The 24,719-nt window shown below is 48.4% G+C and overlaps 1 protein-coding gene across 1 annotated transcript in view; it reads left to right on the top strand.

Moving 5' to 3' along the window:
• AUTS2 (activator of transcription and developmental regulator AUTS2) overlaps window positions 1–24,464 on the top strand; it is a 1,198,451-nt gene extending 1,173,987 nt beyond the window's left edge. The window contains exons 11-19 of the mRNA XM_040260674.1: window positions 2,203–2,298; window positions 4,880–4,951; window positions 6,892–6,921; window positions 8,803–8,874; window positions 12,347–12,488; window positions 15,995–16,072; window positions 17,100–17,183; window positions 18,627–18,849; window positions 21,256–24,464. Coding sequence (XP_040116608.1) covers window positions 2,203–2,298; window positions 4,880–4,951; window positions 6,892–6,921; window positions 8,803–8,874; window positions 12,347–12,488; window positions 15,995–16,072; window positions 17,100–17,183; window positions 18,627–18,849; window positions 21,256–22,525 — 2,067 coding nt within the window. The 3' untranslated portion in view covers window positions 22,526–24,464. The remainder of the gene's footprint in view (window positions 1–2,202; window positions 2,299–4,879; window positions 4,952–6,891; window positions 6,922–8,802; window positions 8,875–12,346; window positions 12,489–15,994; window positions 16,073–17,099; window positions 17,184–18,626; window positions 18,850–21,255) is intronic.
• Window positions 24,465–24,719: the final 255 nt, after the last annotated feature.

Below are 24,719 nucleotides of genomic sequence, written 5' to 3'. Positions count from 1 at the left end.
CATTTTTACCTGAAGTTTTGCAAGTTTCTTTGCTCAATGGTTTATTAATACATTTTTTTTTGAATGAAACTGGAAAGAAAGACGTTTAATAACTGCTCGTAGCCATGTCGGTTCACCATCTTAAACTATTTTTGTTCTCATTTTTGGATAGTGTTACCTTATGGTTCAAATGGAGGACCACTTAATAGATCAGCCAACCCTGTGAATTCATTCATGCGTTGAACTAGATCATCAGACACTGTGTCAGTCCTAAGCTGAGGAATTAGCTGAGAAGTCCAGGCTAGACAGTATTAGAAATCAACTAAGAATTGGTTATGGAGAGACATTCAGAAATGGCTCAAGGGGAGTCTCTATAGAAAGGGATGAGGAAAGGGTATCTTAAGTGCCTGGGTTCCCCGAGTGTTCGACACTGCTCTGCTCAGAATTATGACATAAAAGCATCTTTGTAAATAGACATGCAAAATCCAGGAGAGCCACAAGTTTTCTCTTTGCATCTGTTTCATGAATGGTACCACCCTTAATATAACAACCAGAGTTCTGCCCTTTGTCTGTATTTGCTCAATTAAATTAAGGACCAGCTAACAAAATCATCTTCAGAGAAAGTTTAGCTGCTCTTCTGGTAGCTCAGTTCACTTCCTCAGACACCATGCAGTGTCTTGGCATAAACATATTCCACAGAGAGCCCTAGATGTAAGCTGGAGAATAAACCGATTTTTACTCTAGGGGTGGAATGCTCTACTCAAAGAGGGTCAGAAAAGGAAAATGATGAGAAGACCCAGTTTTTAAACTGAAAACATTAAAGGGAAAATACCCACTCGGAGGCAGAGTGATAGAAATTGGAGTGTTTTGGTGTGATGTAATTACTCTGCTTCACACAGTGTACTGGAAGAGAGTCATTTCATATTATTGGTGACAGTGGGTAATGTATGAAGTGCTTAGTCTCCTCTGCTTTGGAGATTAGGCTGTTACAAAGGGGAGTTAAGATACAATGCACTCAAGTATCTAAAACACAATTTTAGACTTAAAAGTAGTTTTAAATGAGGGCCCTTGGTTTGCAATCACTGTTTAAGTGGATTTAGTTCAATACCAATTAGTCTGAAAAACTTCGCTATATCATCGAGGGGAGCAAAATGAAATAAAGACCAACGGAAAAAGTACATGCTTTGAAAACAGACCGGATTGTGAAATTAGTGGATTTCAGCCAGTACCTAGAAATAGCTCACATAAATACAGTGTTAGGGAAAGCTTGAATTATGCTTGTATTTTTGACATACTGTGCAACCATAAGGGCGGGACATCACTAGAATGTATCTCTGTGGTGAGTTTGTCAAAGTAAATGGAACCAGAGCGATAGATTCTCCAGAAATGATACATTTTCAGGTGGAGGAAAAGATGTGTCTGCATTGTCTTCTGCTGTGTACTTCCTCCCTCCATTGTGTCCTCTGTAAACCATTAATTCAAGAAAATTCAGATTTGAAATTCAGAATCCTCCTTCTCCCTCCACTGAGTGGTCAGACTGACGTGTCCAGGGCTTGTCTCGAGTAGCCTCCAGTGAGCTGGTGGCTCCATTGAAAGTGTACTCTGACTCATTTTATTTTCCCCTTCCACGAATGTTTGTCATTGTTTTAGCCAATTTAAACCGTCCCTGGAACTGCCACTTAACCAGAACAACCCAGTGAAGCAAGAACTGCGCAGATATTTTCCCATTTCCTCAAAACTATTAAAAATCTCAAGTACTAATTGAGTTTTAATGGTGTAAAATCTTGGAATCCATAAAGACTTGCTTCTTTTTGTCTTCCTTTTTTTCCCCTTTTCCCTTTTTTCTAATTAACTTGTAATTTTCTGGGCATCTTATTTGGCTCAGCACCCCCTCCTGTTTTTGATATGCATTAAAATCTCCAACCATTTAGGACTTGTATCTGATTTAACAATTAATAATTAGAAAAGCTCCCTTTCTAATGATGGCCTCATCTGGGACATCATTTGCTGGCTGATTGATTCTGAACTACTTTTAACTTTTTAAGTTAAGTATTCATGGCACATCTGTGTGATCATTTCATTGTGGCTTCTTATGACTAATGGCATCAAACTAAGATGACTTGGCTGGCTAATGTGGACGTCTTTCTGTGGGAAGGGAACGTAAATGTATCATTTGCCTCCTACTAAAATCTTCTCTCTCCCCCCCTCCATCTTTGGCCATAGCTCTTCCATTCTTATCCTCCTGCTGTATCGGGCATCCCCCCTATGATTCCGCCCACCGGCCCTTTTGGGTCACTGCAAGGAGCTTTTCAGCCGAAGGTAAGAAACCTCACAGCGAAAACACCACCTTGGAACTTGTAAGTGGAGCCTCGGGCTAAGGCGGGCGGGTAGTGTCCCATCCTCTTACCTGCCAGTGACTCATTTTTCCATCCAAATGGACCACTGGGATTAGAGTGCGAATGTTTTCTTCTAGTCCATCCAGTTGTAAACCTCAGTCAGAGTTTAATTTTTAGTCTGTACTACCCATGTCATCTCAATTGAGCTAGGATTTCTTGTGCTCTGTTAAAAAAAAGAAACACTAGATATATATATATATATATATATATAATGTATTTTTTGTTTTTTCACCAAAACTGTGGGCATAAGCTTCTGATCAGGAATTATATGAAATGTCAGATGTATGTGCATCAAGTTATTTATCCTTGAGGATGTCCATGATTCGCAAAGATGCGAAGCTGAGCCTTGTTGATTGGAATAGAAGGGAAGGAAAAGATTCCAAGCGAAAATCGTATTCTTTTCACTGTGTTCATTCTCCTTCATTTCGTTCCTCAGTCCCCTCTGTCTGCAGATAGAGTCCACTTCCAGGTGGAGGGCAGTGCCTTCTTATTTTTTCCTCCCTTTCTGCCTTCTCTGAAGTTTCTGACCCCACTGCCAGGGTCAACTCCCCAAGGTCAAGACTACCATCCTAGCATGAGATAAATTAACCTTTTGCCCTTTAGAGGGGCTTCCCTTGGTGGCTCAGATGGTAAAGAATCTGCCTGCAGTGTGGGAGACCTGGGATCCATCCCTGGCTCGGGAAGATCCCCTGGAGGAGGGCATGGCAACCCACTCCAGTGTTCTTGCCTGGAGAATCCCATGGACAGAGGAGCCTGGCGGGCTATAGTCCATACCGTCCCAAAGAGTTGGACATGACTGAGCAACTCAGACTTTTTCTTTCATCCGTTATAACAACAGAATTCTTTTCTACCTAGCCAGTGATATTCTCCTGCACTCAGTCTAGAGTGATCTCCGAGGGCCAAAACTAAGGCATTAGTTCTCAGAATACTCTTCCTTTTTGTGACTGTACATCTATCACAGCCCCTACTTGATTTTCAGAAATGTATTTCTTAGTAGCCTTTCTCAGACTGTAAAGCAGGAAATTTTGCTGTGTGATTTCGGTTTTCCTTCCATCTCATTTCAAAGATAAAACACAAATTTGGGGCCAGTGTCTCCCAGGATGAGCGCAGATTACACTAACAAAGGCATGCTGCCCTAAAATTAGAAAAGAAAAAAATTAGAAAGCATTAGGGGTGAAAATGGCTGCACCTTCAAAATCCCAGGGACCTGCGTGGAATTGCAGCTCCTGTGCCAGGTCAGACCTCGGTGGGGCTTGAGGATGGCCATACACAACACCTCCCATCTTGGGACAAAACGATGGTGATTTTAAACTCCTTCCCTCCATCGGGCTCTTTACTACCCTTTCAGAGCCTGGTCAGCCCCCTCCAGGTTACAGGAACTCTCTCGTGCATCCCCAACCAGACTGGTAGGTCACTTCATAAATTTCTTGATTTCCCTCACTCACAATTATCCAATCACACAGAAAACTACATCTGGGCAAGAAAGTGTCTCTCCTGGTGTTGAAATAGGCCTTTCCAGGCCATCTTACTGATTGAATATGTAGATTGCAGTTCATTAGCAGAGTTCTTCATATGTATGCAAATCAGGCTGTTAACAACTCTAGCTTAATTGTTAGCCCTACAGCAGCTGACTGCTTTTCTTTCTCCCATTCTTTTTTTCCCCCTTCTTGCAGGCGAGCTTGGTGCCTAAACGGAGGGCTCTTTATTTCCACACGAGTTAACTTCCTGGTGTGAAGGGATTCGTAGAAGTTGTGATTTATTAAATAAAATACCTGGTGAAAAATATTCTAAATCTTTTACCCACTAGAAAGTAGTGCCTTGTGCCTGCAATATAGGCTTTTTGTTGTTGTTCATTCAAAGGACAAAGGCCTATAGATAAGGTTGTTATCATTAATGCCATTTAAGAATGGTGTTGGGAATGGGAAAGATGATGCAGAATTACTTTAGAAATGACCTAACAGTAGGTCTGTGTGGTCCCCAAATTAGGTTCCCTTGTCCCATTCCCACTACCGCTAATGAGTAATTACTGAATGTAATTCCTTGTTATCATCTGCCAGTTAAAATGTAGAGGTAGCCTAATGTCTGTGAAGCACACTCAGTTATTCTGAGGAGAAGCACCTGGTCCCGCAGGTTAGACTGATGTTCACTTAAGCATTTCTTGGACTGTGTGGTGATAAAGCAAAAAACCCAGTGACGGGCTTGTGAACGATACAGAAGATGGATTTCAGGGCCGGACTCCCATCTCCGTCTCTCCTGTCTCTGCCCGGAAATGCCATCACTGAGACAGGACAGGCTTTGGTCAGCTCCCCTGGGGAACAGGGAGTGGGGAAGGGCCTCATGAAGAGCATCTGGGGTTTCAGAGGAAAATGGATCCGTCCACTTGTATTCCAGAATGGAACAAACAAAAAAGGACAGTTGAACGCGGTCATTTAGAAAGAAAGGAAGACCTTGGTTTCATGTTCCGTGTCATACGCTTCCTAAGCTGTGGTCTCATTACTTTGTAGACGTCGAACCCGATCGATGTTGCCACCCGACCTGGGACGGTCCCCCACACTCTTCTCCAAAAGGACCCGAGGGTAAGTGCGAGGTCGGGCTGGGTCCCAGGGTAATAAACGGCAGCTTGTGTCCCCAGGACAGGCAGCCCAGCGGAGTGCCTGTTGCCTTTGCTCTTCCTTCTGTTTTGTGGAAGAAGATGCTAGTTGAGGGGCTTCCCTGGTGACTCAAATGGTAAAGAATCTGCCTGCAGTGTAGGTGGCCCAGGTTCAATCCCTAGGTCGGAAAGATACCCTGGAGAAGGGAATGTTACCCACTGCAGTATTCTCGCCTAGAGAATTCCACGGACAGAGGAGCCTGGCCAGCTACATACAGTCCATAGGGTCACAAAGGGTTGGACACAACTGAGCGACTAACACTTAACACTTAATGCCAGTTACTCCTAATGGAATGTCTCCTGCGGCCATGTGACGCCAGGGAGTGACTTTCCAAGGGGGAGAAAGGGTGACTTATGGTCTAAGCCCAGGCTGGGACGGTCTCTGACACTGAGCTGGCCTAGTTTCCCCCCACCCACCCCAACCAGCCTTCCCTGTCTCCATCTCCTAAAATCTCTCTCACACAAGCCATAAAACATTTTGAATGGAAAAAGCACTAAGCGCTTGTCTTTCTGGAGCTCACCATACACACAGTGTTTCCGGCCACTCTACTTCTAACGTGGGAAGGAACCTTCTGTGCTCTGGAGCTAAATAAAATATCCATTACACTTCGGTTGTGTTATTTATTCATAACACAGACCAACTCAAAAAGAATCTGAAGTTACACAGCAGATATAATCTTGTCCCATTGATTGTTATCCATCTTCATAGTAAATGTGGGGAAAAAAGAATTAATTTTCACAATATTGTCTTTGTCCCCAGGTAAGGGCAAAGGTTATCTGAAACTGATGACCAGAGTTAGGTAGATACGTAAAATGACTCAACTGTGTATTTGTATGAACTTTTGTGTAATGAACTTCATTTTATTTATTTTAATTAATCTTTATTGGAGTATAAAATGTGTAAAGTTCCTTTACAATGCTCTGTTACCTTCTACTGCACAGCAAGATGAATCAGCTTCATATGTGTAATATATATGTATCCCCCACTTTTGGATTTCCTTCCCATTCAAGTCGCCACAGTCTATTAAGCAGAGTTCCTTGTGCTACAGTGTGTTCTCATTAGTCATCTATTTTATTTTCTTGAAAGTGTTATTTGCTTTTATTAAAATGTTAGATATTATTTTATTTCACTGAAGGTGTTAGTTATCTCTGACTCCTGGCGACCCAGTTAACTGTTGGCTGCCAGGCTCCTCTGTCCATGAAATTCTCCAGGCAAAACTACTGGAGTGGGTAGCCATTCCCTTCTCCAAGGGATCTCTATTATATATAGTAGTATTAGTGTGTATGTGTTGATCCCAGTCTCCCAATTCCTCCCACTGCCCCCGCTTCCCCCTTTGGTATCCATACATTTGTTCTCTCTTTCTGCTTTGCAAACAAGGTCATCTATATAGTGAACTTCTCTAAAATGTCTAATACCTCCAATGATAATTATTAAAAATAGCCTATTTCTACTGTATAGTCTGCAAAGGACACTTCTCCCCAGTTATTCTTAGTATCCAGCCATCTATAGTCTGAAGGCTGTCTCCCTTAGATGGTTAGCTGAGGTTGGGAAGGGCTGCTCAAGACAGTGAAACTCCTCAGATGTATAATGTGAGCAAATCGTTTTGCCGCAGGGCAAATCACTATTGATTAAACTTGTCCAGGGGCTCATCAGGGTAGATGTACCAAGGCTTGTGAGGTGGGGGAGGGGACGCTTGGCATTTTTGATAGTGTGAAAATGGGTTAATTATTCTCTAAAAGGGCTTCATTTAAAAGTAAAATTCTAACATTTTAATTTCCCCTCCTAATGAAGCACTACAAATTTGTTAATTAGAGCAATTGTTTGAGTGACAGGCATGTAACCAAGTTGTCATTTTCTCTTCACAGTTGACAGATCCTTTCAGACCTATGTTAAGGGTAAGAAAGCTTCTTCTAGAACTGTTTTGCAACCCCTGTTTGACTCCCTGAGGGTTAAAAATACAAATCCATTACAAGGAAATACACCATGGAAACGCCGGAGGAAAAGGCTGAAAAGACAGTGGTTGGGTATTTCAGAGAGTGTGACTAAAAATGGCCTTCATGGTTTTTGCTTTGCGTGTTGGAGGAAGCCGGGCCATCAAGGTAAAGCCAACTGATAAAATTCAACTCAGATTCTCTTGTTAGTTATGGCAAAAGGTTTGACTCACAGAGATATAAGGGAAAGGCTGGAGCTAGGCTAAAATTAGGATTCCTCTGAGTTCTCCTGTTTCTCTAGCACCTAGAAAACACATACCCAGGTCTCTCTATTCTGGCTGGTGGTTGCCTCTTTCTGCACCAAGTGACGTTGACTTGTCACAGCCATTTGACTTTTTTCTCTGGTGCAGAAAAGGGCCGCTAGGAGCACTGGTTTGTTCTGAGAGGTCTGGAGCCTGGCCAGCAGATAACCTCTGGATGAATGCTGACTTCCCTGGTGTATGTGGGAGGTTGGGGGGGGATGATGGATGGCAGATGAAGAAGGGTGGAGAGTGGATGTCTTTACTTAACCCTTTTCTAGTGCATCTATTCAGATAATTCAATTTCTCCAAAGGGGGAGAAAGGATGGTGTCATCACTTAGGCGATTTCAAACGACCCATAACGTCATTTTATGAGAGCCGAGCTCAAACTTGGATTTAAGTATGTATTTCAGCAAGTGAAAGTGACTTAATTTTCAGAAACAGCGCTTTAATATAGAAACCAGAAGCATCTGTTCTTTGCCCGTGTGGGGTGGAGCAGTGTTTCTTCTCATCCGTCCTGTGGTTACTGAGCACGTGTTGGGCGCTCACGGGGGGCTGCTGTTCTTGTTCAGTTGCTCAGTCATATCCGACTCTGCAACCTCGTGGATCGCAGCAGGCCGTGCTTCCCTGTTCTTCACTACCTCCCAGAGTTTGCTCACACTCATGTCCACTGAGTCAGTGATGCCAGTGGGTAGAGTGTGTAGCGGGAGGACAAGTGAAGCGGGACAGGGTGGTCCTGCCCCCTCAGGTGAGTCTGCAAGACAGGCTCGCAGCTGTTCCCTAGCTTAGAAAGCAAGACAGGAACTACTTTGAGAGACGGGAGTTGACGTCCTCCCAGAGGGCGGGGCAGGCCTGCACTCTCTACAGCGGCCTACAGAGGAGGAAAGGCATGAGTTCTCATCTCTTTCTTTTGTCTTCTGCTTGGAAATGAACAGTGCTGCCCAACATGAATGGGCAGTTGACTCTTAGTGAAGCACTTGTGGGAACTGGGCTTCAATGAAAATGTGTTGGCTTCCTTTGTTCTGCTTTGTTTTTTTTTTAAACAGTGTTGGGGGAGGTGACACAGGTTTTGTCCCCTCTCGTTTTCAAACTGGTTCACAGACATTCACTAATTAGCTCTTCTGAACAGCCAATCTGCATTATATAGCCTGGCCACATTTGTTCAGCAGGGCTTCGCTCCACCAGGCCTGCCAGCTGGCGCCAGAAAAGAGAGAGACAGAGGAGGCACAAAGTGGGGTTCGGGTTTTGCCACGTTATCCTTGGTAACCGGGGAGGTCCTGCTCGGGGCTGGTTTTCTGAGGAGTGGCTGCCAGCTCAGGCTCTTGTGGAAGGAGAGATGCTGCCCGTCCAGGGAGGGGCTTCCTCCGGCCCAGGTCCTGGGCTGCAGCTGAGAGAAGGCCCTTGGATGGGACAAAGCCCTCTTGTTTCATGGAAAAGAAAGCTTCTGCAGCCAAAGTCTGCTGACAGCTCTGGGGAAATGGAAGGGTTGTTTTTTTTTACCCCCGAAAGTCTTCCTTCTGACCACGTTGCTCTTTTTTGTTCCAGAAACCAGGGAAGTGGTGCGCGATGCACGTTCACATTGCCTGGCAGATCTACCACCACCAACAGAAAGTCAAGGTCAGTCTTGCCTTCCTAGTCTTGGAGGGGGAGGTGGGCTATGGGTGTGTGATCTCCCGATCGAGGAAGCATTGAAACAGAGTCTGAAGACCCACAGGCAGGCAGGATCAAGTCCCTTGGAAAACCTATTCAGAAATCTTCCTATTAATTAGGGAAAGCAGCAGCAAAATAACAAAACAGAAGCACACTGATAATATCCTGATTTTTTTTTTTTAATGATTTTGTCATTTTATTGATCTGAAGAGCTTAAATATAGATTAAATCCTGAAATAAAGGTTTGGGGAATCTAATTAGAGTGACCAAGTATTATTAGTATGGGAAATACTTAGGATCTAGGAGGAGGTGTACATGAAAAAGTTTTCTATATAAGTTGGTATATTCTTCCCACCACCACCCCTGCCCCCAACATTTATAAAAAAAATTTTTCCATCATGGTGAATATAGGATAGAGAATATGGTTCCCTGTGTTATACAATAGGACCTTATTGTTATTCTTTTCATTTTATGGCTTTGAAAAAAATGATAATTTATGCCCTATATGATGTTACTGATTTAGGCATACGTGGTATGTGCGTTAGCAATTCATAGTATTAAAAATTCCTCTTCTAGAAGTGGTCTTTGGTTGGCAGTGACCTATCCAATCTCTCCTTCATCCTCTTGATGACCAATGCCAGAAGTCCGACAACGGTCGGTGCTCATGGGAACCACTGACTGGCTGGTTACCCTACCTGAACTCAGGAGGGTTTTCTTTGTTTTCATCAGACAGATGAATGTGTTCCAGGGTTTTATGATGATACAAGAAAGAGATACAGATCTTCTGCAGGTGACTAGAGAGGACATCACTGGTCGACTTAGGCACCAAAGTAATGATAGATCCAGATTTTACAGTCTGGGTGTTTACAGTCTGTGTAACTGTACCAGTTAAGTAATTCCAATAACCTTCCATTGGAAACTATTTTTTCATGAATAAGCTTTTAGTCCCAACAGCATGTGGGGGGTCATCATCAGAATATAAAAAGAAGTCGGAAGAGCTAGTCACCTTAAGGGATTTTTTTTAATGGTTAGATAATTTTTAAAAACCCAACATAGTTAGAAATGAAAACATCACCCTCAGTGAATGAGGTTGCAAAGTTATGTTGCTGCTACTGCTGCTAAGTCGCTTTAGTTGTGTCCGACTCTGTGCAACCCCATAGACGGCAGCTCACCAGGCTCCGCCGTCCCTGGGATTCTCCAAGCAAGAACACTGGGGTGGGTTGCCCTTTCCTTCTCGAATGCATGAAAGAGAAAAGTGAACGTGAAGTCGTTCAGTCATGTCCGACTCTTAGCAACCCCATGGACTGCAGCCTACCAGGCTCCTCCGTCCATGGATTTTCCAGGCAAGAGTACTGGAGTGGGGTGCCATTGCCGTCTCCGAAAGATATCTTGCTTTGGTGCCAAATACCTGCTCTTTCTCAGAATATCCCATCGGTGAGTTTTGTTCTCCTTAACATTAGTGTTAGGCGAGTTTAATTAGAAACCTTGTGGTTTAGCTTCGTTTAAAAAAATACGTGTATTTGGAAGAGCTAACTAGATTTTGATGCTTAGTTCAATTCACTTTTGTTCTAGATGATATGGTTAGCGGAACAGTGGGTAAAACACACCCTCCTTGTAACTCCTTTGGTTAAAAGCGATGAAGGATGTTATAGGCGCCACTTCAGCATCTTCCTTTCCCCAAGAATGTCCCCAGCGACTCCAACATTCATTATCCCAGTTCAATTAGGAAGACCTCTTGCACAGGAGATAACTGTTCATCTTCCCTTCCCAGCACATTCTCTGTAATCCCCAAGCTCCATTTTGCTTCATGGACCTAAGTTGTGGTTAATGGAACTGTGCTGTGTACCATGCAATATTAGCATTGAATAATTTGGCAACCAAATTAAAGGAGGCAGCCGGAAGATTTTTATAGATTCATAGTGGATTAGCAGTGTTGGGGAGGGGAGAATGGCTATTGCTTGACAGTGGGACTTTGATGAGAGATTCCTTGTCAATTTGCGCAGAAATGGCCTGGTGCCCTTTTCTCTGTGACATTCATTTTACTTGTTGTTCTAGCCCTCACCAGCCACTTCTAGGGAAAGCCCAGCACCCGCAAGTTCTTGCTGCTGCAGCCTCAGGGCTGCACTCTGTCCTGGAGTCTTGTTGCTCAGAGTTCAGTAGTGTGTACAGGAAAAATGGAGAATGTGCTGTCTGCCTCCCAGGGTGTTGCTGCTGGCTCAAGGGGTCTGGGTGGGTAAGACGGATGAGTGGGATTGTAGGAGGGTAAGGTTCAGCCACCGGGGAATGGCAAACCCTCTCATCTCTGATCCTCACACAAGCCAGATCAGATGTCTCTGTGTTGATGTTTTTGTGTGCTAGGACAGGGGTTTACTTGTGGCAGAGCCTGATGGAGTTTGGGGTGGAGCGGGGCCAAAGGATAGCATCCGATGAGTCTGAGATGGGAAGGGTGAGGGTCGAAAGTGGGGAAGGCCTGGGAGGCTGGAGAGCTCAGAGGCAGCAGTGAGGCAGGGGGAGACTGGGAGCCTCAGACCCGGGTCAGGGGTCAGTGCTCATCAGGAGAGGTGTGAGGCCAACTCGGAGAAGGCTATTGAGAATCACGAAGGTGGGGGCGCCTGGACCCATGCTCTAGGAGAGGCTGCCAGCGTCCAGAGTGAGACCAGGGAACGAAGCAGGAGGAAGACTGTGAGCCAGTTTCTACAGCCTCCAAGAAAGGTGACCTCGGGGGTGGATATACTGATAAGAGGAAATAGAGTGACTGCAGTTGACGGCAAGGACTTCACAGCAAGAGAGGTTCTGGAAGGTTCACTGTCAGGCCTGATCTCTTCCTCAGATGATTGGGGTTACTGTACCCAAAGCCCCTGTTAGTCACATTAATATCCCTACTTTGTTTGTTTGTTTCTTTAAAAATAATGTAACAAAGATCATTTGAAATTAGCTTGTAGGCATGCAAATATTTCTTCATAACTTTCAGCTACTAATGTACTGTGCTCTGTTAGAGCACAGCTAAGAGTCATTAAACAATCAATTTACACAGCAGATTATTCATGCAGAATTGCCAATAAAATGAGTTTTAAAATACTATCATTTAAAAATTTGCAGCAAATCAGAAACCACTTTGGGATGGTGGTGGTTCAAGGAGCTAGGATGTGGTTCTAAGCCTCAAACCGTGTACCCTCAAAGACAGAGTGGGAGCTTTGCCCCTCAGCATTTCTGCTGCGAGCCACACGCCCTCTGAGGCAGGCCTGCTTTTCTGGCCTTTGAGGGCTACATGGTCTGTAGCTTGCTGTGTTCCCTCCGCAGGTGTAGACTTGAGCCTGACCAGGGCCCCAGCCCGAATGCACTGTTCAGAGTTGACTCTCAGTCTCCTCATTATCTTTCTTCCCCACTGTTTCTCTTGGGCTTCCACCCTTCCTCCCTGCACCCTCCCTTGGTGCCGTAGAAGCAGATGCAGTCGGATCCACACAAGCTGGACTTTGGCCTGAAGCCTGAGTTCCTGAGCCGTCCTCCGGGCCCCAGCCTCTTTGGAGCCATCCACCATCCCCACGACCTGGCGCGGCCTTCAACTTTGTTCTCCGCCGCCGGTAAGTTCAGAGGGGCAGAGGTGAGCTGGGAATGGTAGCTCTCAGGTAGCTAGATGAGTGATGTCTGAACTCCGGGCCGCTGTTCAGTCACTCCCCCAAAACAGCAATTGATGCCACTTTCCAAGGTAGCATCACAGCACATCTCCAGAGATGGACTGTTCTCCATGGACACTCCCACTTCCATGAAAGAAGGGAAAAGACCCTCTCTCCCTTCAGGGACTCATGTTGCTTCGGCATTAAACCACTGTAATTTACAAGTGTGTCAGATGCTATTGAGAAAGATCAAGAGAGCTTGAAAGGGTAAATCGGAAGAAAACAATGCCGCTGGCCCTGCCCACAGAATAGTCAGGGGTTTTGCACCTTGATGTTCAGTTATGCCCTGTGAGGATCTGAGGATAAACAGATACAATTAAGGTAGCTGCCACTGGTGTGGTCTGTGACAGAGGGTGAATTGGTTGGTGGCTGGTTTTCTCTGCTACAGAACTTAACATTCTTGCCTGGTTGGTCGTAATGGTGCAGGAGATTTAGGGGACAGCATGTAAAACCCCCAGGAGACCATTTGTTAACCTCTGAGAGTACACACTCCCAGGTGCCTCTTAGGTGTGCCAGAGTGGGTCCCTGATCATCCCGCATCAGGTCCCTGCCCAGTCCTGCTCCAGGAACATGCAGACGAAGGCAGCGGCCGTCAGGAGTAACAGGTGGAAGAGAGCCACCCTACTGCTATCAAAGTCTTTCCTAAAACTACCTTGAGCACACAGTGCCTGGCCCAGGGCTCCCTGGATCATGCTCTTAAGTGCCAATGGTGAGCGCATCCTAATGGTTAGCCCCATCACTTCCTACCCACTACGCAGGATAGAATTTCTTTCTCTGGACATGCATATTCAAGCGGCTCCCTGTTTCTAGTCCTTAGCGAGTAAGTTTCACATCCATCCTCCCTGCCGCCTTCCTAGGCTTTTTATCTAAGACTCATTTTTGGTGGACCCAAGGCTCTTCTGTTCAGGAAGAAAGAAATACCCACACACTGCAAGAGACCACCATTCTAATGGGCCTTGTCCCCAAAGCAAGGGGACCCCCTCCTTGAGGGCAGATGGAATTTGCTAAGGTGTTAGGTTTCTGTCATTTCTGTTGAGGGATAGGTTCAAAGGCTGGTTACCATGGCATCTAGGCCCTGAGACAGGGCTATGTGAAGAAGAGTTTTTGGACAGAAACAGAGAGGTTTCTCCCTGGCTTCCGTTTGAGCCCAGCAGACGAATTGGCTTCTTTTGCTTTGATAATTCTGGAACTCTGGGGCACCCCTGGGGACCCTGGGCTGAGCAAAGCTCTGATTTTCTTTGAAGCATTAATTAGCTTGTACTACACAGACAGTGTGCAGGCAAATTGTTATTTAGCTGGCAACACTGTCAAGGGCTAATGAACACGCTGGGCTGTATTCACTCTGTGGAGGTGGGCGTCATACTTGCACTTTCTGAGTGGAGAATGCATCACCATTGAGGGTTGAACAGAGGACCCCTCTGGCACCTTCTGCCACCGAGATGCCGCGGCTCTGTGCTTCCCTCCACACCCTGGGCCCACAGGACCCTTCCAGGCTGAGGAAGAAAAATGCAAAACAGAAATTAATAGGGTGTTGAAGCATCAACCCTCCTCCACTTAATCTATTTTCCTGAAGGAGTTTATACTTGGCTTATAGGAACTTAGTCAAAAGCAAGGGATTCTTAGAACAGTTACTAGTAAATCCATTCCCACCCTGTTTATACTTCCATTCTGAAGGGTAATCTTCTCTAGTATAAGCAATATTGAAATTTTCCCAAAATGAGTATTTGGTGAAACTTTCAACTGGTAAGTATGAAAGTAGACATACTTGTTAAATTCAGCCACTTTGATCTTACTGTTGAGCACTGCTGCTGCTAAGTCACTTCAGTCGTGTCCGACTCTGTGTGACCCCATAGACGGCAGTCCACCAGGCTCCGCCGTTCCCTGGGATTCTCCAGGCAAGAACACTGGAGTGGGTTGCCATTTCCTTCTCCAATGCAGGAAAGTGAAAGTGAAGTTGCTCAGTTGTGTCGGAGTCTTGGTGACCCCATGACCTGCAGCCTACCAGGCTCCTCCGACCATGGGATTTTCCAGGCAAGAGTACTGGAGTGGGCTGCCAGTGCATTCTCCTACTGTTGCACACTAGTGCCTAAAATAAACTAAGGGGGCTTCTTCAGATGACCTTGGCCTACCTCTTGTCTAGAGTCAGGCCTGCCTCCCAGAGAACTTGCCTCCTTAGCTGCACGTCGACACACATGCCAGGTGGATGCCCTCAGCTTTTGGAAATCTCATCCTTCCCTAATTCACATGTGCACGCTGTCTTTCTCTTCCTTCAAAAGAAGGATTTGAGGCTTCCCATGTGGCTCAGTGATAAAGAATTCACCTGCCAATCAGGAGATGTGGGTTTGATCCCCGGGTCAGGAAGATCCCCTGGAGGAGGAAATGGCAACCCACTCCAGTATTCCTGCCTGGACAATTTCACCGACAGAGGAACCTGGTTAGACTACAGTGCCTGGAGTCTCAAAGAGTCGAACATGACTTAGCGAGTAAACAACAGCAACAGAGGATCGAGGCCAGATATAAAGGAGAGGAAAGGGAAAACCAAAGAAAGAGAGCACTAAGGGAAACCCGAGTTCCCTGGCAGCCAAACCAAAGAGAAACAGGAGGCTGTAGGGTGATCGGTGTCCAGGAGCAAGTGAAGAAACTAGCTTTTCCCGGCACTGAAGATTGAGACTGCAGGCCCCCGCCTCCCATAGCCTGACACAACTCTCAGTGCGTTTCGTAGGGTCCGGCTTTAGCACCTCCTTCCATGCGCGTCCGTGACGGCTAACATGATCTCAGGAAAAGGGATTGTGCAGAAGCCCAAGCAATGCAACCCAGAGTCCAGCTCTGTGGTGGCCACTCCTGCACCCGGATTAGACGTTGTCTCTCAGAGTAAAAGCCTCCCCGCCCAGAGGTGTCTCTGAAGAAGGGTGCCCAGGGCCAGATGGTGCCCCGGAGGGGCCAGATGGTGCCCCGGAGAGACCAGGAGCATGTGGCTCCTAGTCCACCAGTCGAGAACCTTGCTTCCCATTTGTCACCCGGCCTTTCTCCAAATGTACGTGGCAGTAGAAGCGCCTGCCCCACTGGCAGTGTTTCTCCGTGTCTGTGGTACTGGGCATCGGCATCGGTGAAAGGAATACCTGTCTTCGGTAGCGGGCAGTCCAGCCAGGAAAGAGAAGTGGTGTTGAATTACTTTCCGCCTCCTGACAAGCACGTTTCTCTTTCCCCGAGTGTCACCTGAGTGGACTTCAGCTGTGTTCTTACGTTACATACTCCCTACAGGGGTCTTAGGGGACCAGAAGCCAGTGGCGTTGTATTGGGTTGGCCAAAAAATTCATTGAGGTTTTTCCATAAGAATCCAAATGAACCTTTTGGCCAGCGCCAGAGAAGTGGGCTTCCTCTGAAATTTAACTCTGTTGTGTCTGACTCTCCAGGTGCTGCACACCCAACTGGGACCCCATTTGGGCCGCCCCCCCATCACAGCAACTTCCTTAACCCTGCTGCCCACCTCGGTGAGTTGTGTCCATCATTCACGGGCGTTGACATGTGTATCTCAGAAAACCTGCATTCCTGCTGCACTCTCTGGCTAGCGAGCCATAGTCCTAGATAGGTAACTTACCATCAGGAGATGGAGGTGACCTTGGAGATGTTTGAATCCAGGCCATCCATCTCTAGGAGTTCAGCGCCTCTTACACCAGGCTCTTCAAATAGGAGATCTGTGTGCAGTTGTGGTTCTGTGTGGAGTTACTCAGGGTGCAGAGGATGAAAGCCCTGGGACCTCAGGGAATCCACGTGTACAGCAGCCTGTCCCCACTGATGGGAGAAGACAGTGAACTCTTGCCCATATAAGGGCACCCCTGGAGGTTGAGAGAAAGACACCATGATGTAATGTAGGGATAGTATCTCTTATTTTTTAATCATTTCACAGCCCAATTCATATATCTCTTCAGTAAAGGGGCTTTATTCGTGGCCTTTATTTATTTGGTATTTTCACACGTATACCAGCACATGCGGGCAATGGTACGCCCAACCACAGGGTGTAGGATATATGTGACCTCAGCATTCCACCTGGAGACTTTAAGCTGCTATCTTAACTTCTGTTCTGTCAGAGCTTACAGGGCATTTCCTGAGAGGAGGAGAGACAGGCAGGGAGGCATGTGAGCACACTGTGGCTTGAGTAATGTTCCCCACCCAGCAGAAGAGAGATGGGGGTCCCGTGGTTAAGACTCTGAGCTTCCACTGCAGCAGGGTGTGGGTTTGATTCCTGGTCAGGCAACGAGGATCCCACGTGTATGCAGCACAGCACGGCCAAAAAGAGCACAGCACAGTTCCAGGAAATAGCCCCCACAGATATTTTGCTAACCCAATGCCCACATCCAAAAGGATGAAAAACCCTTTGGATAATCTGGTGGGAGAAGTGAGACAGATCGGGTCTGAGTATACACGTGGCAAGGGGCCCCCACTGCCTTCCCAGGAATCTGTGCTGCCTCACTCAGCGGAGTTCTACAGCTATGCCCTTCTTCCCAATCTCATCTGCAGAGCCTTTTAATCGGCCATCTACATTCACGGGCCTGGCAGCAGTTGGTGGCAACGCCTTCGGGGGACTTGGAAATCCTTCAGTTAGTGAGTACCTCTAACTTTTTACAATCCACCTTTAAACTGTCTCCTCTGATCTGTCGATGGCTTGAGACCTTTCTAGATGAAAGGAACCATGCTCTTGGGAAATAAATTTAGGTTATATCATTGCCAAAGCAAGCCCAGTCAGTGGAGTTAGGTCTAAACCAGCCTCTAGCACGCTGTTGACATATGCTCCTGAAGGTCAGGCAGTGTGGTCGGTTGACTACCACAGAGTTTGCTGAAGTTCATAATTTCATCCTGTTCCATCTCTAGGCACCCAGATTTTAGCCACAGCACTCAGTAGACGTGGGCTTCCCTGGTGGCTCAGTGGTAAAGAATCTGCCTGCAGTGCAGGAGACCCGGGTTTGATCCCTGAGTGGGAAAGATCCCCTGGAGAAGGGAATAGCAATCCACTCCAGTATTCTTGCCTGGAGAATCCCATGGACAGAGACCTGGTGGGATATAGTCCACAGGGTGGCAAAGAGTCAGACACAACATAGCCTAAACCACCACCACCGCCCCCATTAGACGTGAAGACAGTCTTTAAATTTCATCTTGCTTCAGTGGAAGTGAGAAAACACACTGAAGCATAGGAAACCATACCAGGCTCAGGACAGTCCAGAGAGGGCAAGATCCAGAAAGACTGTAATTTTCCACCACTGAGAAGTCAAGGGACTTCCCACGTAATCCAGCGGCTAAGACTTCACCTTCCAATGCAGGGCGGGGCGGTGGGGGCAAACATCAAAACATAGAGCAGAAACAGTATTGTAACAAATTCAGTAAAGATTTTACAGAGAAAAGGAGTCTGTCTAAAGTAGGAAGGGAGTTGCAACTCCTCCAGTTCTAAACACCCTTTAGCCACTCAGTATCAGCTTGTCCTGTCCACATGTCCTGCCCGCCTCTGCAGGAGACTTGAGATGCAGCTCCGTCCCAGGTCCTCGGAGCCTGGAGACCCTCCGTGTCTGTTTAGATCAGGACCCTGTCTGGCCTCTGCTGATGCTGGTTTTGGTCGCTGAGGCTGTGGACAGGGCAGCAGTCGTGTTACAGTAACAGGGCCATGGTGGGCAGAAAAGAACTGCAGATTCTACTCTGAGCGGAGCTGTTAACCCAAGTCCCACCATCCACGTCCACCCTCCTGCATGCTCGGGACCTCTGCGTGCGCCTGCCAGGCTGAGACCCTTTCCTTTCTAATCTCCCCCCTCTCCACCCCCGTCTGCCCCTTTGCCTTTGGTTGGAAAAAAAAGCAAAAAAAGCTGTGAGCTTACTTAACCTGTCCAGTGTAGGACGCGTTCCTCTAATGAATCTGTTGGTCTCCTTTCCTTTTCCAGCTCCCAATAATATGTATTCCTTTTAACTCTGAATGCTGTTAGAGCTTTTGGTAAGTACCCTCATCGCGGCGGACAGACAATTTCTCTGAAACCTTTTTTGTTCTCCACTTCGCCATTTCAGCACCCAACTCAGTGTTCGGCCACAAGGATGGCCCCAGTGTGCAGAGCTTTAGCAGCCCTCACGAGCCCTGGAACCGGCTACACCGAACGCCTCCGTCGTTCCCGACCCCTCCGCCCTGGCTGAAGCCAGGCGAGCTGGAGCGTAGCGCGCCCACTGCAGCTCATGACAGAGATAGAGATGTAGATAAACGAGACTCCTCCGTTAGTAAAGATGACAAAGAAAGGTACGCAAAGAACCCGCTCTCGAGTCCCGATGGGGGAGCCCCCTCTGTGCTAAGTACCGGCCCCCCACCGTCCCCCAACCCCTGACCCCCCGACCCAGCCTTGAGCTTCAGCTGTAGCCTCGGCCCCTCACGCAGCCGGGACGGCGCCCCCGACCCTCCTCCCCCCAACCACCGCCACGCCCTGAGCCCAGCGACCCTTGTCCCTCCGGCCGCACAGGGCCTCATGACCACAGGCCAGCATCGCAATTCTAGGTCCAGTACAAAGCGAGCGAGTCCCGGCTCAGCAGCAGAGTCCACACCCAGCCCCCCCGCGAGCCCTAGTGTCTCCAAACAGAAACTGCTCTCGAAAAGGTAGTGAGTTGGAGCCTGGACCAGACACACACAGCATGAATCAACACCATATTTGCTTTCAAGTTCGTGCAGTCCATTGACTCATCCATAGGTTTTTCACTCTCTCTCCCCCTTTTCTTTTTGTTTTCTGTTAGAAAGCCATGTTTTGCATTGTCACATCATATTTTTCTCAAATTTTGTTCAAATTCAAATCCTGGGCTCACAGATGACCGCTGAGATTTTGCTAACCCAAATTCAAAGAATCCCCACCAAGCAATTTGGGTTTCATGTCACCAGTGGATAATTTATTTTACTAACCGTTTTTATCTCCTTGCGTGGTAGTCCATGCCTCAGAAAGAAGTAGCCTTACAGAGGAAAAACATCTTCTGAGTATTTTTTCTGAGGAATGTCATAAGCATTCTTGACAAGGCCTTCCTCCTGCCTGCCTCCCTTTCTTGAGGGTATTTTCAATCTGAATGAACTAGCAAGGACTACATGAGATACAGCTGACACAAAATACTTAATAATACATCCCTTTGGGAACTGAAGTTTCCAGTTCGATCCAAATCTTTTGGTTTTGTTTTTCTCGACTGTATATTGTGTGCGTGTGTGTGTGTGTGTCTGTACATGCTTTGTAGTGATCGAAAAGAATTTAGCTTTGGAGGCTGAGTGCAGCAGGTTAAGTAGCTATTGCACCGTAGGCCATCATGCTAAGGGACTCCTTTCTTGTATTTTTCCTCAGGAGAGCATGGTAAAAATCTCTCAGCCAGTGGGAGGGCCATTCAGGACATCATGACATACAGCTCTGAGCTGCCAGAGCCGCCCCTAGACCAGGAGCTGTCTGGATCAGCAGTCCCCAGCCATTGTGGCACAAGGGACTGATTTTGGGGAAGACCATCCCTCTGTGGACCCGGGGCAAGCAGGCAGAGAGGCTCTCACTTCTGTCTGCTACTCACCTCCCGCTCCACCGCCCCGTTCCTGACAGGCCACAGACAGAGGGGTGCCAACTCCTGGCTTGGGGGAGAACCCCTGCTCTAGACGGCCTGTCAGTGAAGAAAGGGTAGGACTTGGCAGGTCACCTTTCTCCATTTTTCTAGATAGACTCACAGTGGCCTTTTGGATGAAAGTTAGGAAATTCAAATGCACTTTTCTTTACCTTACCTCTTAAAGATGCTCTTCTTCTTAGCCTCTGCACATTGTCTAGAAGCAAAACCTTATAGGGGCAGCCTTCATTCTCTCTGCCGGGCACCCTCACCCTCTGGGCCCCCCAGGCCTCCTGCTCCTCCCACCCCTTTCTGTCTGAGGCCATCCCTAGAAACCCCGACTCCTGCTCTCGACTACCCGCGTTCTCCCTCTCTTTCCTCTGTCGCTTCCCATTGTGTGCTGTGTATTCTTAAACCCCCGCCCAAGACAGGCCTCTCGAGTTCTTCCACACTTCGGTTCAGACGGAACTGGCTCCCCACCGGCCCCTTGGCTTTCGTGTCTCTGGACCTGCTTCTTCTGGTGTCAGAGCCTGGCTTCTCCTTCCTAAGGCAGAGGTGCTTTGTGCGACCCCAGTGTCCTGAAACTGATTTCCTTTTGAGCCCTTCAGGGGCTGCATCTTGGTTGCCCCATACTTGCTGCCTTTACTGTGAAACCAGCCCTTCCTCTTGCTGTCAGGAGAGAGATTTTCCCATAATGCTCAGGTCATGCTCTCCTGCGGCTCAGAATTGCAGTGTTGGAACTTGATTCTTCATCCTGAGAATCTAGACAGGCAGCCGCATGGCCGCATCACTGACCTCATTGGGCTGTTCAGGTTTCTGAAAGTTCTTCCTCCCGGTCTTGATTCAGGTCGGTGCCTCTTACATACACAGTTTATGCCCCCTCACACTCTCCCACCCCTCATTCCTCGGGCTTCACCCCTCAAGCCTCTGGAGTCTAGGCCAGTCAGGTCAGGGTGGCTGGCTGGGCCTCACCTCGGGCATGGCGGCCCCCCGGGGGGCGAGGGAACCGAGCCCGGCCCGGCCTCTTCAGCCATCTCATCAGCCGGCTGGCAGCCCAGCTCACCTGCCTCCCCATGTCCCATCCTCTCCGCAGGGAAAGCGTCGAGAAGAGACACTCCAGCCACCCCTCTCCAGCCCCCGTCCTCCCGGTGAGCACCCTGGGACACGGCCGCGGCTCCGGCGAGCAGATCAGGGGGCATTTGAGCACGGAGGCTCGCGAGAAAGACAAGTGCAAGGACAGGGAGCGGGAGCACTCGGAATCGCGCAAGGACCTGGGCGCCGACGAGCACAAGGTGAAGGAGGGCCCCCTGGCCGAGAAGGACGGCCACGGCCACGAGGGCCGCGCCGCGGGCGAGGAGGCCAAGCAGCTGGCTCGGGTGCCGTCACCCTATGCGCGGGCGCCCACGACCGACAGCACCCGGCCGGGCAGCGCTGCCAGCCGGGACGCCGAGCCGCGCAAGGGCGAGCAGGCCTACGAGAACGCCAAGAAGAGCGCCGAGGTCAAGGTCAAGGAGGAGCGCAAGGAGGATCACGACCTGCCCTCCGAGGCCCCGCCGACCCACCGGTCCTCGGAGCCACCGCCCCCGCCGCCGCCGCCGCCGCCCAGCTCCTCGGCCGGCGTGCACCCGGGGCCCCTGGCCTCCATGCCCGTGGCCGTAGGGATGCCCGGGATCCACCCCATGAACAGCATCAGCGGCCTGGACAGGACTCGCATGATGACGCCCTTCATGGGCCTCAGCCCCATCCCAGGCGGGGAGCGCTTCCCATACCCTTCCTTCCACTGGGACCCCATCCGGGACCCCCTGAGGGACCCCTACCGGGAACTGGACATTCACCGCAGAGACCCGCTGGGCAGGGACTTCCTGCTGAGGAATGACCCTCTGCACCGGCTCTCGACGCCCCGGCTGTACGAAGCCGACCGCTCCTTCCGGGACCGGGAGCCGCACGACTACAACCACCACCACCACCACCACCACCACCACCCGCTGGCGGTGGACCCACGGCGGGAGCACGAGCGCGGGGCGCACCTGGACGAGCGCGAGCGCCTGCACGTGCTCCGCGAGGACTACGAGCACCCGCGGCTGCACCCCGTGCACCCGGCCTCCCTGGACGGCCACCTGCCGCACCCCGGGCTGCTCACGCCGGGGCTGCCGAGCATGCACTACCCGCGCATCAGCCCCACGGCGGGCCACCAGAACGGACTGCTCAACAAGACGCCCCCGACGGCGGCGCTGAGCGCGCCTCCCCCGCTCATCTCCACGCTGGGGGGCCGCCCTGTGTCCCCCCGCAGGACTACGCCCCTGTCCGCCGAGATCAGGGAGCGGCCTCCCTCCCACACGCTGAAGGACATCGAAGCCCGGTAAGGAGCAGACAGGACGCCCGGCGGGACACAGGGGCCCGCGGGCCGCGCAGCGCCGGACTTGCGGGCCTGCCCTCTGCGCGCGGTGGCGTCTCCAGTGCGGGTGGGGAGCCCCCAGCACCTCCCTGTGTATAAAAAGAAATTGTGTATAGACTCGGTGCAGATTTTGAAATGTTTTTTGTATATTCTCTGTTGAAATTTTCCAGATCTTTTAGCCGATTCATACGTTCTCATGTCTCCCCACTCTTTTGGTTTGTCGTATAAAACGTTTTTTGATTTGAACCAAAACAGTGAAGATGACCACACACACACACCGACACGGTGATAATTGGGGGGTGGGGGGAAGCAGACAAGAGTCTACACCATCCATTGTGCAGAGATCTTTGGGGTGAGAAGGGAAGGCCGTGTACATAGTTATGTAAAGAAAAAAGGGGGGGGCGCTTGTTGCTTCATGAGCTAATGGTTCATATATGCAAAAGGGTAAGATGAAAGCTTTACTTTGTACAGATGTAAATAGATAAAGATTAAGTAACATAATACATTAATACTTCTTAAAATGTGCTATTTGCAGACTTAATATCAGCGAGCACAGCCAGCTTCGGCTGTGTTCCCCATGTATTGTTCTAGACAGCTAAACCCTTCAACTATGCAATGAATGTTAGGGCTTTTCACAAAAGCCCGCCTAACTCAAAGGAGCCTTTTCAAGTCCATTTACAACATACTTAAGGTCATATTTTCCCTGAACAAGCACTTAACGTGATATGACTGTTTTCTTGCTTGTTTTTTCAGAGAATAACACCTGATTTTGCAAATTGGACCCCCAGGCTAAAACTTTGCATCTGAAGTTGCTCCTCGTGGGCCTTTGGGTGTGTGTAGGGGTGGGGTGGGGAGAGTGCAGCCCTGGAGAGGTAAACTGAGGCCGTGAACCAACCAACCAGGGCCAGGGAGGATGGGAGTGGTCAGATGCCAAAATCAGGGGACACAAACAGGCCGCCAGCACCTCGTCACCATCTGTCACGTGACTTCACACACCCCCTCATGTGGGAACCATGCGTTTTTCAGTGCGTCCTGTTTCCTATCTGTACACCCCTCCTCATTCTGTAATGAGATTCAGTTGCACCCAAACAGATCCTGAAAGAAAGCTCCACGTTTTCTCAGATGATGGATATGTTTTCACTGCATTCAATAACTGATGATCAGGAGCACGTTCCCTAGCATGACTCACTGTGTTCCTGGCGGTAACCAAGTCCAGGAGGAGCCGAAGCAGGTCAGCTCTGTGGGGCCAGGGAGCGTTGCAGAGGGCAAAAGGTGGCAGGCAGAGAGATGGCCTTGTGTGTGCGTGTGTGTTTGAGTTTTGCATCAATCTTTACTGTCTCTTCATGATACTTTTATCATACAGTCAGCCTCTTGTCTACCTAATTTGGAGAGAATATGACTTTACTAGCAGAGATACAATATATCTTGTCTACTGGACTGTAAAATATATGTATGAAACAAAATTAGTTCCATTTGGTCTTCTAGTATATTAAAGTGCTATCTGACGTTGTTATCCTGTTTTTGCAAAAAAAAAAGTTAACTACAGACCATTGTTTCTAATAAGCAGAGAGATCTATTTTAGTAGTCAACTGAAGGTTTAGTTGTGAGCTTCAGATTTTGTGAATTCCAAATGTTGTGCAGTGTTTTTTTTTTTTTTTTTAAGACAACTAAAAAGGAAAAAAAAATCCAAGGAATATGTACACTGGAACCGTAGTGGTAGCTTTCAGTATTGTAAAGAGATTGTTCTATACAGACCTTTTTGCTGTTCCTCCTGTATGTAATAAAGTCCTTTCTAGATCCTATGTGAAAAGAAACGTGAAGCGACTTGAGTCTTCAGCATGTTCTCATCGGCGGAGCCTTCTTGTGTTATGTAAACTGTGCCATGTTATTAAAAAATGTGAACCAAGCTTCCAGCTGCCTGTTTGTGTGGGGTGGCCACCTTACCATAGGGATGAAGCCGTGCCTGCGAGACAGGCCAAGCTCTGGAAGAGAAGCACCTTGAAGCCTTGAGTGAGGACGGAAGGCTGGCCGCCCTCTCTGACCCACGTAGCTTCTGCTGGTTAGTTTCTGGAAATGTCTGCCCTCCATACAACCAGGAGTGATTGCATGTTCTAAGCTGAGTCCTGGGAAGGTCATTTTGGATTGCATAGAGGGTATATATG

Source organism: Oryx dammah, unplaced genomic scaffold (assembly GCF_014754425.2).
Source record: "Oryx dammah isolate SB20612 unplaced genomic scaffold, SCBI_Odam_1.1 HiC_scaffold_2, whole genome shotgun sequence".
In the NCBI taxonomy this organism is placed as follows: Eukaryota; Metazoa; Chordata; class Mammalia; order Artiodactyla; family Bovidae; genus Oryx; species Oryx dammah.
The sequence above is the reverse complement of the archived record's forward strand: the minus strand, read 5'-3'. Positions and strand labels throughout refer to the sequence as shown.